Genomic DNA, 12,420 nt, shown 5'->3' with positions numbered 1-12,420 from the left:
ATGCACAGATCACATGATTAATTTCGGTAGTTTAATTGAAATCTTTTCTAAAACTATAGATTATAATATATATATATATATATATATATATAAACTCAATGTATATTTAAAGATAAATTTAACTTAATTAGAAAAATAAAACAAATGAAAGAATTACCTTTAAATAAAGATAAATTGAATCACTAAACCTAGGTTTTCTTTGACATTCGACTGTGTCTTTCATCTTGGCATGTCGTTTCTGCTGTTTTGGTGATCTCGATGGTGGTTCTGCACTACACATAGTAATTTCTTCTCCAGGCATGTTTAGCACAACATTTTAAAAGTTTTTTCAAAAAATTTAATTTTTTTATTTTAAATTAATATATTTTTAATATTTTTAAAATATTTTAATGTATGAATTTTAAAAAATATTTCCAAAAATAATTATAATTATATTTCTAAACACGCTCTAAGCAGTTGTAACATAGAGTTAGCTGGGACTTTGATTTCTAGCTGTAAATTGTGGATTTACTTTTGATATGAAAAGTGTTTTTATAAAATAGTTTTTTATTTAAAAATATATTAAAATAATTTTTTTAATTTTTAATATTAGTACATTAAAATCATCAAAAAAATACTAAAAAAATAAAACTTTAATATTTTTTCAGGACAAAAACACCTAAAAAACAAAAACTCTCCCAAACAGACTATTAGTCATTACCAGTTACATTGTGAATCCAAGAAGTAATTATTTCTTTGTTTCCAAATCATGTTACAGTTTGTTTGGAAAAAATTATAACAAGCGTGGGGAAGGTAAAGGAGGGAAGAGATGGGAAGAAGGGTAGTAAATATTAAATCTCTCTAATACCCTTTTAACTGAAGATGAGAAGACAATTAAGATTGAAAATATTTATTTATTAAAAGAATATTTTTTTTTTCAAAAAGGGATAAAATAGCAAGTTCATAGCAAAAAATCTCAAAAAATTCCATTTGTAGGTGAGACTTTGAAGGGGAATAAAGGTTTTAAAATAAGATTAAAAAGATGTCACTTCCCATTCATGTTCTCATTTATTAAGAATTTTCTTTCCATACAAGATTACGAGCTCATCAACCTCCCTCCCCGTCCCTTCCCTCCATTTACTGCTTTCCCAAACAAGCTGTTAAAGCATCGAACACGCGAACGAGAAAATAAAAGAAGAATTCAGGGTGGCCTCATCTTATGCTCGCATGCAAGTTTGAGATCTCCAAACTAGTGCCTTCGTTTCTAGCAACACTCTGCGAAGGTTCACATTCCAGCATATATATTCATGATCGACATATATATTAGGCTTCAATGTCACTGCTGATCAGGGCTCAAACATGACACATCTCTGGTATTTATTTTGCTATTTAGAACACGGTTAAAAGATTCTCTTGGATGGAGCTAGGCCAGAGTAAAAACATGATTTGCTGGACTCCATAGGCATGCAGCAAAAAAATTACGAAGACTGTTACTCGAGCATTGAGCACCACGGTTAAAAGATTCTCTCGGATGGAGCTAGGCCAGAGGAAAAACATGATTTGCTGGACTTAGGCATGCAGCGAAAAAGTTACGAAGACTGTTACTCGAGCATTGAGCCAAATGGATAAAAAACAATATCTAAATAACGCAAAACTCATGGCCACGTTATCAATTCTAATTACGCACAAGAATCAGGGGAGAGGGATGACGAATGGACATTTTGGATGTGTGTGTGTCTATATATATACAGTTCAAATCATTGGCTCTTCGTCATGCCAAATGTATCTTCAACACCATTTGTCACCCTCTTTCTTCGTTCAGCGATCATGTCTGCATACACCTGTCAAAAATTACAGAATTAAGACGCTATACATTTCTCTCAGCAGAATAAACAGTTTACTATATAGCACATTCTACAAATATTCTGGATAACTTTCATAAGAAAAATGTGAGACATAAATCTTAATCAGCTATAAGTTCCTTAAGAGAACCAGACAGATTGTCTATGTTCTGCTTTATGTCCCGAAACTGCAAAAAAAAACAAACATATATTCACTTTATTGGCCTATCTGAGAATTTCAAGTCTATATTTCTGCCATTGTATTTCCGAGTCTATATTTCTGTCATTGTATTTCTGAGAGAAGAGTAAAATGGTAAGACGATAACAAATACAAATGCAAAGAAAGAGAGGCTCAATGACCACAATTTGTAAACAACTCAAGAATATGAAATGACTACATGTTATGCATCACAATTCACATCATGCCAAAGTCTTCGAGAACTTCAGTCTCTCCCAATGTGTTTCTTGACTAACTCTACCATGAATGACAATCCACATAATGATATCTCAAGCCCCTGTAAGGATATCCTTCCCAAATGGCATTTTCTCAATGTCTATTCAACCTCGCATCTCTCCTGCTAGGCGTGTAATTTTATTCCACTTTTAAAAACACACAACCACGCATATTCCACTGAAAATTCACAGATAAACCAATAACTCAAGAACCTTTAAGCATATCCTTTCGTTGATACAATACGTGCATCAAGCGAACATCGATTAAGATATAGAGTCATTCGTACCTTAGGATAAGAATACAGAAAAATGTACCACCAGGTGCATATTAATAAGAGTACAATTGTTGTAACAACAACCGAGTGAAAAATCAACCAGCTACCAGCAATGACCAATACTCCAGTCAGTGTTATTGTCCACGGCTGACACCTAGTAACAAATCCATGAAAAAAGGCGATCATTTCATAAGTAACACAAGCACACACATGCTGAAGTAATGCATAACGAAAACAAAGAAAGATTGCTGGGAATTGGAAAAGGTATACAAAGAACGGAAGCATGTTTGTCATTGCAAAGATTGCCATCACTCCCATGAATGAATGACCGGTGTATCGTTAAAACGACTCGTCATTTACCGCTAGAAATATCTGCCATCCCTGGGGATGACTTGTCGGTTATCACTAGACGAGAAAAGCAGGCCATCTCTTGAAGTTTCATATCAAGTAGTGAAGCATGGCAATCATTCAGCAGCGGAGGCAATGATAGAAACATTTAGGAAGAAAAGTAGAAAGTAACACTAACATGAAATGAAGAAGAAGAGAATTACCATGATGGCTTGGTGTCCCAAACAGAGTCATACTCGAGGGAAAGATAGTTGAGATAGCCATCCATGTCATCAACAGCTCCATTTTCATCTAGAAACTGAGAATCATTTGGGATGTCACTTGAATTCCCTCCAAAAACTACAGTTTTGCCTCTGAATCTGTTGGACCTGGAAGTGATCAAGGCGATTTGAGGGTATGAAATTGGTTTTGAGGGATGGGTTCTTGAAGAGGAGTACTGATTGGATCTCAGTCTCAGACTTGGTGGACAGCAGAGGGAGAGAGGGAAGAAGAGAGTTCCCATTTTTATGGGTCTGTGAAGTCTGAACAGTAAAAAAGTTTGGATATTTTAAGAACTGGTTTATGTCATTTCCTGAAAATGAAGGGTCGATGAGGCAAAGAGAGTGTTATCATCTTCATGAGAACTAATTGCATGACAAAAAAAAAAAAAGAAAAGTCTCAAAAAAAGACAATTTTCATAACGTTTAATTTTGATTTCGAGACACGTGAACTCCCTTGAACTGGATTAATAAAGATGCTGCAAGAATTCCGGTATTTTCTTTATTAGTATTGTTTGAATAAAATAGTAGTAAAGTAATATAGCTATATATTTTTTTTCAGCACATACTAATATTTGTTAAATGTTATCATGATTTTATAACATTTCAAATAAATTATTAAAAAAACTTACATAAATTATAACGAGAAGAGAAAAAAATTCATCAAAATTATAATTACACCATCATAAATATTATAAAAATATTTCAATAAAATAAATTTAATAAAACTAAAAAAATAACATCAATATTGACTAGAATAGATCATTTTGTTCCCCGAAAAGCAAGGGAATAATTACAATGAAAAAACTGTTTATTTTTGTATTTTGAAAGTATTTTTTAAAAAAATAAGTTTTTTTATTTCAAATTAATATATTTTTAGTATTTTAAAATTATTTTAATATAATAATATAAACAAAAACTTTTAAAAAATAAAAAAATTATTAATATATATTTTAACATGAAAAATTATTTAAACATCAATTATAACCACAAACAAGCTTAAAATAGACAATATTTTTCTCTCTCTCACCTCTTTGTGCTAGCTGATTCAACCATTTATTTGAAATATTATATTTTTCATTGATTATAAGTATCAATTTGTGCTATTTTTCAAAAAAATAATAATAATTAAACTACGTTATTTTGTTATTTTTTTAAATAGTGTAATTTTTTTATTAAAAAACAAAGAATTCAGAAAAGAGCAAAGCTACGTTAAGAAAAAATAGAAATTAAAAATGAGCATGACTAGATCAGTGTGTGAGAAAATGAAAAGGTTAAATTAAGAGGCTCACTCGTCTCCTTTTTTCTTTTTCTTTTTTAATTCATAACAAGAGTTTTGATAGTTATGTTTGAAAATCTTTCTCCGGGGAGAAAAACAAATTCAATTAAACATGGAAATCTTAAATAAAAATAAAAGAAAATCAAGTGAATCGAATTCAGTTGCCTCCAGCTTATAATTTGCCACGGTGTCCAAGCTGGAAAGGCTTAATCAAGTTGCCAAGCAAATACTTTGCCAATTGTTTTATGTCTCAAATCTTCAAAGTTGAAACAATTCAACCAGCTCGCTCCCATTTCGTTGGGGACAGACAACCCACTTAGTATTTTTCCTGCTAATTTATATATAAGCTCGCTACTGTGGGCAGCCCTCGTTTTACAGGTTACCGAGTCACGACTCTGCTTTTACTTTATTATTTGTTTCTGTATTTTAAAAATATTTTTATTTATTTTAAATTAATATATTTTAAATATTTTAAATTATTTAATATATTAACATGAAAAATTATTTAAAATTTAATCACAATTATATTATCAAACAAGCTCTTAAAAGACTATCACTCATCTTGTTTAACAATTATTATAAATGTTTTTTTAAATTTTAAATTTTATAATTTTGTAGCACTTTTTAATTATTTTAAAAATAAATTTTAAAAAATAAAAAAATATATTATAATAATATATTTTCAAATAAAAACACTTTAAAAAATAATCATTGCTACATATTCTCAAACATCCTTTAAATATTTAATAACCATAGTTTACATGCACCATGTGATTTACTGTAATTATAAATTTAAAAATATTTAATTAATCAATAAATCATAATTTTAAATAAATTTGATTAAAACTCTCTTTAAAAAAATATTAATTAAAAAATAACTAAAAAAATAATAATTTATGACTTTCTTTAAACCTATATTTTCAAACTCCGACTAAAATAACTACCCTGGATACTGCACTAGAAAATTATTTTGAATTTAAAAAATAAAGCCTTTTCAAAATAAAAAAAGATTGAAAAAATAGCTTTCGGAGAAAATGACCTGTCTTCATTGCCTGCGTTGCTGGGAATAGCACGATCCACTGGATTGCACTCTTCATAGGGGTGCAACTTAAAAACAAAATTGTTCATGAAAAACCAAACAATGTTGAAAATAGACCTTATAATGCTTATTCATCAAAATAACCAATATTAAAAAAATAAAAGGGTATTTAAGAATGTAATGTATTATTTTTTAAAGTGTTATTTTTTAAAAAATACATTAAAATAATATTTTTTTATTTTAAAAAAATTATTTTTAACATCAACACATTAAAATAATATAAAATACTATAAAATACTTGGTTCATCAATATTTATGAATTTTTTTAATTAAAGGTGAGTATAAAAAGTAATTAAAATTCAAAATTATTTTAGAAAATAGATAAAATAGCAAAAACATCTTTTTGAGGGCCTTTCAAACCTCAACTTGCTACAACGAAACCTTAAAATCACTTGATAAAGTTTAAATTTAATCCAACAATTATATCTAAAATCATAATAGTTTTTTATCAAGCTACACACATTTAACACATATGGTACCGCAAACTCCAAACGGTGCCTAAAAAATTAGTTTTATCATGCGAATAATTTTAAGAAAATAGAGTTTCACTGTTAGAAACAGCCCGACCAATTGTGTTATTTTCCTCTTTTTTCCAAGCTTTTACTGCTTTTTCAAAGCTTCTTTTTGGAATAGTGTTCTTTTGAAAAAACACCCAAATCCAGGAGGCTCGTTTTTTTCTTCGGAGATGCGTATATTATCGAACAGCTTGCTCCCTCGGGGCTGTGGTAATCAAAAAGCTAGAAAGCTGCGAGGGTTTCCATTTATGACAGAAAAACAAGTACATGACACACATATGGAAGGGCAACTAGTGCTGTATCGCATTTGAGAATTGGGAGCGGCATCATCATTGTTGAACAGTGATCATTCACACAGAAGGGCAACTGTGTAGACACACTACTAGTTCATTGCTCCATATACAGTAACTTAGAACATGGTTTTTAAGATTCTCAATCTCGCCCTTTTCTTTTACATCAAATTCACCTATCCTGCATCTTTCAACCACATTTTGATCTCAAATTTGTGATCTACAAGATAAAAGGGTGAGGTTCAGAGTCTTAAAAGCCTGTAACATACTAACTCACTGTATATGGAGTGCCTGCCATCTCCTTGTCAGAACCATATGAAATTGGTTTGACACAGCTAGTCTGGAACCAGAAATAAAAAGAAAATGATAAGCAAGTAGGGCTGCACACATACAAACAGAGCAAGGAATTATTGCCTCATAAGTCGCCTCATATCCCACGTTAAAGATGTACATACCTGCTGCAATCTAGGAATTAGAACAGGTTAGCTTGCATCTCATCTCTTTACAACAAAAGTTATGGTTCTCGCAAATATTAAAAGCTGTCGTGAGAGTACACAAAGGACAATCTTACTGCAGTGCTCCACAAAGATATCATGTTGGTAGCACCCATGGATAGTTTATAACACAAAATCTAAAACATCACTGCTTGGGCTAAATCCCTAAAAGCAAATGATTAAGAGAAACTGGTTAGTGTGATCATAAAATACTAGTTAGCTGAAGAGGGGAGAGGGAAAAAAGGAACTTCCAAATGCAAACAATTGTATCTATATCACAACATTCTTGAAAAACATTGCAGAACCTATCTATCACGACTCGGACAGTGGGAAAAAAATTAATCATTCTTCCAAGCATACAATGTAAGGGAGAAACCAAGACCTTGTAATTGGCAGTCTCTGAATTTCTGCAAGCACGACCAGGTCAGTACAGAGGGATCAAGAGTGGATTGGCTTTTCCATAATTTCTCTGCCGGTAAGCAAGTTTGGAACATGAAAACTGCGTTACCCATAGAATTTCCAAAAAGCCAATTATGAACATCCCAAAACACTTCAACTGGGAGGCCATCCACCAATATAGTATAATTGCCGCGGAACTTCCATTTCAGTCTTTTAACCTGCATTACCATCTTACTGTCAATGCGGATCACAAGACAGGGATCCTTAAGATCAATTGTATCACATTCAATAGTAACATCATGCATCTGACCCTTGTCACAGAACTGAGCTTTTGCACCGTAAAACTTCTTCCCAAAAATATGCTCTCTTCTAGCAATAAAAATGGCATTAATGTGCACTGGATCACTTTCAATTTTCTTGTACGCTTCCTTCGCCATGTCCCCAAGAAGTAACACCATTTCTTGATTAAAAGTAATGGCCAAATAGAAACCCTCCAAAGGTTCTGGCCCAGAACCAAATTTAGCATTGGACAAGTCCCAATATATAATAACCTTATCAGAAGCTACCTCTAAATTCCTGTACCCTTTTCTTTTAGAGAACAACCATGGCTTTATATCAACCTTACAAAGACACTGACTTGTTGAATCATCAATTGCAACACCAACACCTTGACCCATGAGATTCTTGGTCCAAGTAACAGTAATTAAACAAGAACGGCCATGTAATTTACATTGATAGACACAAGCGACCAAATTTTGAGCAGCTTTTGTTGTACTTGATGAATCAGCTACTTGAACGCCACTTTCACCAAAACAAGAAGGAAAGTCCCTCATTTTACCAATAAAAGCACGCTAAAATCTAACAATTTTGGAACTTCTTTGCTAGTATGCGAAAAGAATGAAGACAGTACAAAAACAATAGTACCTTTGTAAACTCAAGACCCCATCTTCCAAAATGCTCCAAAGCTAGCTTCTTTACACTTCAATTTGATCTGGGCACGCTGCTTTTTGCTGCCAGAAGCTATATATGTTGCAAAGATACTGGGAGAGAGAAAGGACTTAGATTTGCTTAGATTTGTCAATGTCGGTGACTCTGTACTTAGTTTCACCAAATGAATTACATAAAAACAAAACCAAAAAAATAAACTCGCTTAGTATATTTAGGGATGGATAGAGATCAGAGAAGGAAGAGAAAGCTTGAGTAACATGGGGAGACCATGAAGAAACGGCAGCTGGATGTTTGCTGGAAAAAGACTGGTTATTATACTACACGTTACATAGAAGAAAAGCAAAAGGATTCTTTTTTCCAAAAAAAATATCATATCTATAAAAACAAACCGGATTAAAAGTTTATTTGTTTTTACGTTTAAAAGTAATTTTAAAAAAATTATTATTATTTTTATTTTATTTTATACATTAATATCAAAAATAAATTTTAAAAAATAAAAAATATTATTTTAAAATATCTTAAAAATTAAAGGGATATTAATCTTCTTCTCTCCACTTGCTCTCTCTCTCTCCCCCCCCGGAGCATTTACATTCTCTACTCATTTTCCTCTTGTACATAATTAAAAGAATTCATAATGGGGCCTTCCCTTTAACTGACAGACCACATGGATTAGAGCTCGATAAATCAAAGCTTAATGCTTAAAAACGCCAACTTTTGCCACCCTTTTCTGGCCTTTTGGTTTTGTTGAGTTGCCTATGCATTATTATCTTCTTCTTTTTTTATCAAGTAAGACAAATGTAATTATAGTGGAAGCAAAAGGATTGGAAAAACTGTACAGTTTTTTTAACCAGTAAGTTTAATACCATCATTTTCCTGCAGTTTCTTTGTCTGTTGTCGTTATTGATTGCCATTACCGTTCACTGGTGGTGAAAAAGTAATGGCAACTGTGATCAAATATATTCAGAGAGCGGTGGAAAGGGCACTTTCATTTTCATTTGGTGCTTATGTGCTCATGGCAAGGAGCCTCCGGTGAATCACGTGCAGCTGTACGTGCTTGGGTGGCAGAGCTCATGGGGCGGGCCAGATGTTGGGACCCTCTTGCTGAAACCAGGCTCTCGTGATTGCGATGGAGGATAAAACCTGAGAAGGGGAAGCTTTTGAGCCCTTGATTAATTGCCCATCTTGACCGCCTGTTCTCCATTTGCGTTCTTCCATGAGCAAACTTCTCTGTTCTAATTCTCTCAAGTGGAATATTATTATTATTATTTATTACAGTAGGTGAAGACCAGCCACCTGAGCTCCAACTAATTCGTTGAATTGGGCCCGCTGTCTGGAGCGGATCAATGACTTTGTTTCAATAATTATCACTCAAATCAACGTTAACTTATCTCTGAAGCATTGGTTGATAAATAGTGAAGAGCAATAATATTGAGGAAATCATGGCTGATGAGAGGGGAAAGGAAAAAAAATGATTTTCTCGGACAGTGAATTTGGATCATCACATTGTCACGTCTGCTTACGATAATGTGGAGACAAGAGACTTCAACTCGGATAACATAAGGAACAGAGCCACGAGTGACTAGTTCTCTCGGATTCTAGCAAGGTAAAAAAAAATCAATAAATTAATACATTGTAAAAAATATTTAAAGAAAGAGGAAAGTTTAGAGAGTTATAAACGATATTTGCAATCCACGAGCACATAAGATTTAATTAAAAAAAAAACAGAGATAAAAAAACTCTCAAGACAAACCAAAACTCAATGATGTCATTATTAATATTATTATAAATTTTTTTAAAAAAATAATATAACAACATCAAAAAAAATTATTATTAAATTAAAATAAATTATACAAACAGGCTCAAGTTAAATGAACCCTAACATTAAAACCAACATTTTTTAATGATTCGTGTAATTTATTTTATTTATTATTTTTAATTATATTTTGATATCATTGTATCAGTTTTGTCAAGATCTTTTCACTGATATTAACAATATCATCATTAAAATTTTAGAATGCTTCAAGTATTTTTTTCTTTTCTTTTCTTTTTTCCTTCTCATCTCTCCTTGTAATTTGTGAAGAGATAGGAGAAGAAAAGAATAAAAATAAAATAAAATGATTTTAAAGGCATATTAAAGTTTTAATAGTAATTACACAAGCATCATTATAAATATCTTGATAAAATAAATTCAACAATACCAAAAAAATATTACAAACAATAAAGAAGTAGACCACGCGAGTCGTTTATAAGTGTTAAGAGTTACTTATCTTTATACTACTTATGTGATCCATTTCAATTATAGTTTGTGATTTTTTTAATATTGTTAAATTATTATTTTTTTGTGATTTTTTTACTAATATCGATGATATTATCATTGAAATCTCATCGTGTTTCTTCTGTTTTTTAATATTCGCATTTACTATACATGATAAATTATATTATTTCTCTGAATATTTTACATGCTGTGTTATTTTATTTTATTTTTGTAACCATGTTAGAATTCGAAAGAACTCCGAGCAACTTGTGCTGACCATGGGTATGGCTGCAAGAAATAGCAAAAACAATTTCCCAGGTCAATATTGGACACGCTAACTAGCTTAGCCCATCTGGTGCCATGCTGGAGCCCTCGTAGACCCTAGAAAATTCTACAAGTTAATTTTAATGGAGCCCATGAGTTTTTGGATTTTCTAAATGCACCTCCGATGCTTCCTTTTTCTTTTTTTAACCATTTAACTGCTTCCAAAATAAGTCTCATTAATAAAATTCTCAATAATTTTGTGATAAGATATAAATATTAAAAAATCTAACTCACGGGTACATATTTACATTCCTACATGCTATCAAAATAAAAGGCTCTAACTTCTACACATGAAATGTATAAAGCAGATATAAAAATACAGAATTTTATTGAAAAGAGTTACACCACAACAACTATAATTTAAGTTTTAATTATTTAATATTTTTTCTATAAAAAACTTAATATTACAGCTATTCTAAGTTCTTTATACACTATAAAAAAATATCATAAACAAAACTGAAAAAAATATAAATTAAATAGAAAAAAAACTAGTAAAATATAATAAATCTCAGACCCTAAATTTTGGATTTTACAGAAATCGATAATTGTAGTAAAAATTTCAGTTTAACGGTAAAATCGAAATTTATTACCGTTAGTATAAAGTTGCACGTAACCAACAAATTAACAAAGGCTGGCTTTCTAATTCAATTAGGTTGTCATCTATATATAACTGCAAACAGATGTTATTGTTTTATAATCATCATTATTATGCCGCGTATATTATATATATATATAAATGGTGAAAGAATTAAAAGGATAGTTTTCTCAAAGCCTTTTTTTTTTTTTTTTAAGTTATAAGAGTTCAATTGAAAAGGATTTTAACATGCTTTACATGTTGGCCAACGTATTTCTTGAAGACACGGTTGAATATTTTTTATTTGTTTTTTTTAAATAAACAATCAATTTATTTTTTTATTTTTAAAAATTAAAAATTAAAATTAGTTTAAAGCAATCAATTTTAGTTTGTTTTGTTTCGATTAACTAAAGTAAAAAAAACAAAAAAAAATAGTTTTTTAAGTTATTTTTGAGTTTTTTAATGAAATTTTGATGGATTTTTTAAAGTGGTGTGATTGTTTTAAATAGCATATTTTAATTGTCCAATTTTATTTTATTTTTTTGCTAGATTTCTATTTCCTCGTTTCTGCAATGGCAAGAGAAATTGATAGAATTCAAATTTGCAAAGCAAGAAAAACTTAACAAATAAAAAAAGTTATTACCTTCATATATAGGGCTTAAAGACGAGCAACAAAGACTAACATTGCCACAAACACACAACACTATGAGCATAAATTTTCATTGTACACATCATCCCAGTGAACTAGTGAAGAAGCAAGTTAACAACATTGTTGCAAGATTCCTTAACAGACATTAAAGCTTTCACTGCAACAAAACCTCATTTAAGTGCTTTGCATGTAAGCTAGAACATGTATTTATTTTGTCATGTATTCAAAAGCAATAATGGTTGTTTGAATCAGTTTTGAATATTGTTTTGCATCTATTTGTTATTGGGTATTTTGGTGTACCACCTCTTCTAATATATATTTGAGATTTTAAAAATATATTAAAATATAGAATTATTTAAAGTATTTTTTATTTAAAAATATATCAAAATAATATTTTTTATTTTTAAAAAATTATTTCCAAGTACAGTATATCAAAATAATT

General features: G+C 30.7%; 2 protein-coding genes across 3 annotated transcripts; both read right to left on the bottom strand.

Annotated features, from left to right (window-relative positions):
• Positions 1–1,555: 1,555 nt before the first annotated feature.
• On the bottom strand, positions 1,556–3,484 carry LOC105131426 (spindle pole body-associated protein). Its single transcript, XM_011034393.1, has 3 exons — positions 3,100–3,484; positions 2,561–2,702; positions 1,556–1,820 (listed from the first exon to the last, which is right to left on the bottom strand). The coding sequence occupies exons 1-3, from the start codon at positions 3,396–3,398 to the stop codon at positions 1,737–1,739; spliced, it is 525 nt and encodes a 174-aa protein (XP_011032695.1). The 5' UTR covers positions 3,399–3,484; the 3' UTR covers positions 1,556–1,736.
• Positions 3,485–6,257: 2,773 nt separating this feature from the next.
• Positions 6,258–8,543, bottom strand: LOC105131425 (uncharacterized). Of its 2 annotated transcripts, none has more exons than XR_843429.1 (2): positions 6,792–8,543; positions 6,258–6,676 (listed from the first exon to the last, which is right to left on the bottom strand). XR_843429.1 is itself a non-coding variant. In XM_011034392.1 (2 exons), the coding sequence occupies exons 1-2, from the start codon at positions 8,060–8,062 to the stop codon at positions 6,988–6,990; spliced, it is 858 nt and encodes a 285-aa protein (XP_011032694.1). In that variant the 5' UTR covers positions 8,063–8,543; the 3' UTR covers positions 6,258–6,987. The 2 variants fall into 2 exon arrangements, 1 of the variants encoding a protein (XP_011032694.1); XM_011034392.1 differs by having other exon boundaries at positions 6,258–6,995; positions 7,213–8,543.
• Positions 8,544–12,420: the final 3,877 nt, after the last annotated feature.

Source organism: Populus euphratica, unplaced genomic scaffold (assembly GCF_000495115.2).
Source record: "Populus euphratica unplaced genomic scaffold, PopEup_1.0 scaffold23.1, whole genome shotgun sequence".
Taxonomy (NCBI): Eukaryota; Viridiplantae; Streptophyta; class Magnoliopsida; order Malpighiales; family Salicaceae; genus Populus; species Populus euphratica.
This window is presented reverse-complemented; position numbering and strand designations above follow the sequence as displayed.

Bases quoted from the DNA above. Each gene is read 5' to 3' on its own strand.
- LOC105131425 (XM_011034392.1), bottom strand. From the start codon at position 8,062: ATGAGGGACTTTCCTTCTTGTTTTGGTGAAAGTGGCGTTCAAGTAGCT.
- LOC105131426 (XM_011034393.1), bottom strand. From the start codon at position 3,398: ATGGGAACTCTCTTCTTCCCTCTCTCCCTCTGCTGTCCACCAAGTCTG. The intron at 2,703-3,099 runs GTAATTCTCTTC...ATTTGTTACTAG, and splicing joins TGGGACACCAAGCCATCATG to GTGTCAGCCGTGGACAATAA. The intron at 1,821-2,560 runs GTACGAATGACT...AATTTTTGACAG, and splicing joins TTCTGTATTCTTATCCTAAG to GTGTATGCAGACATGATCGC.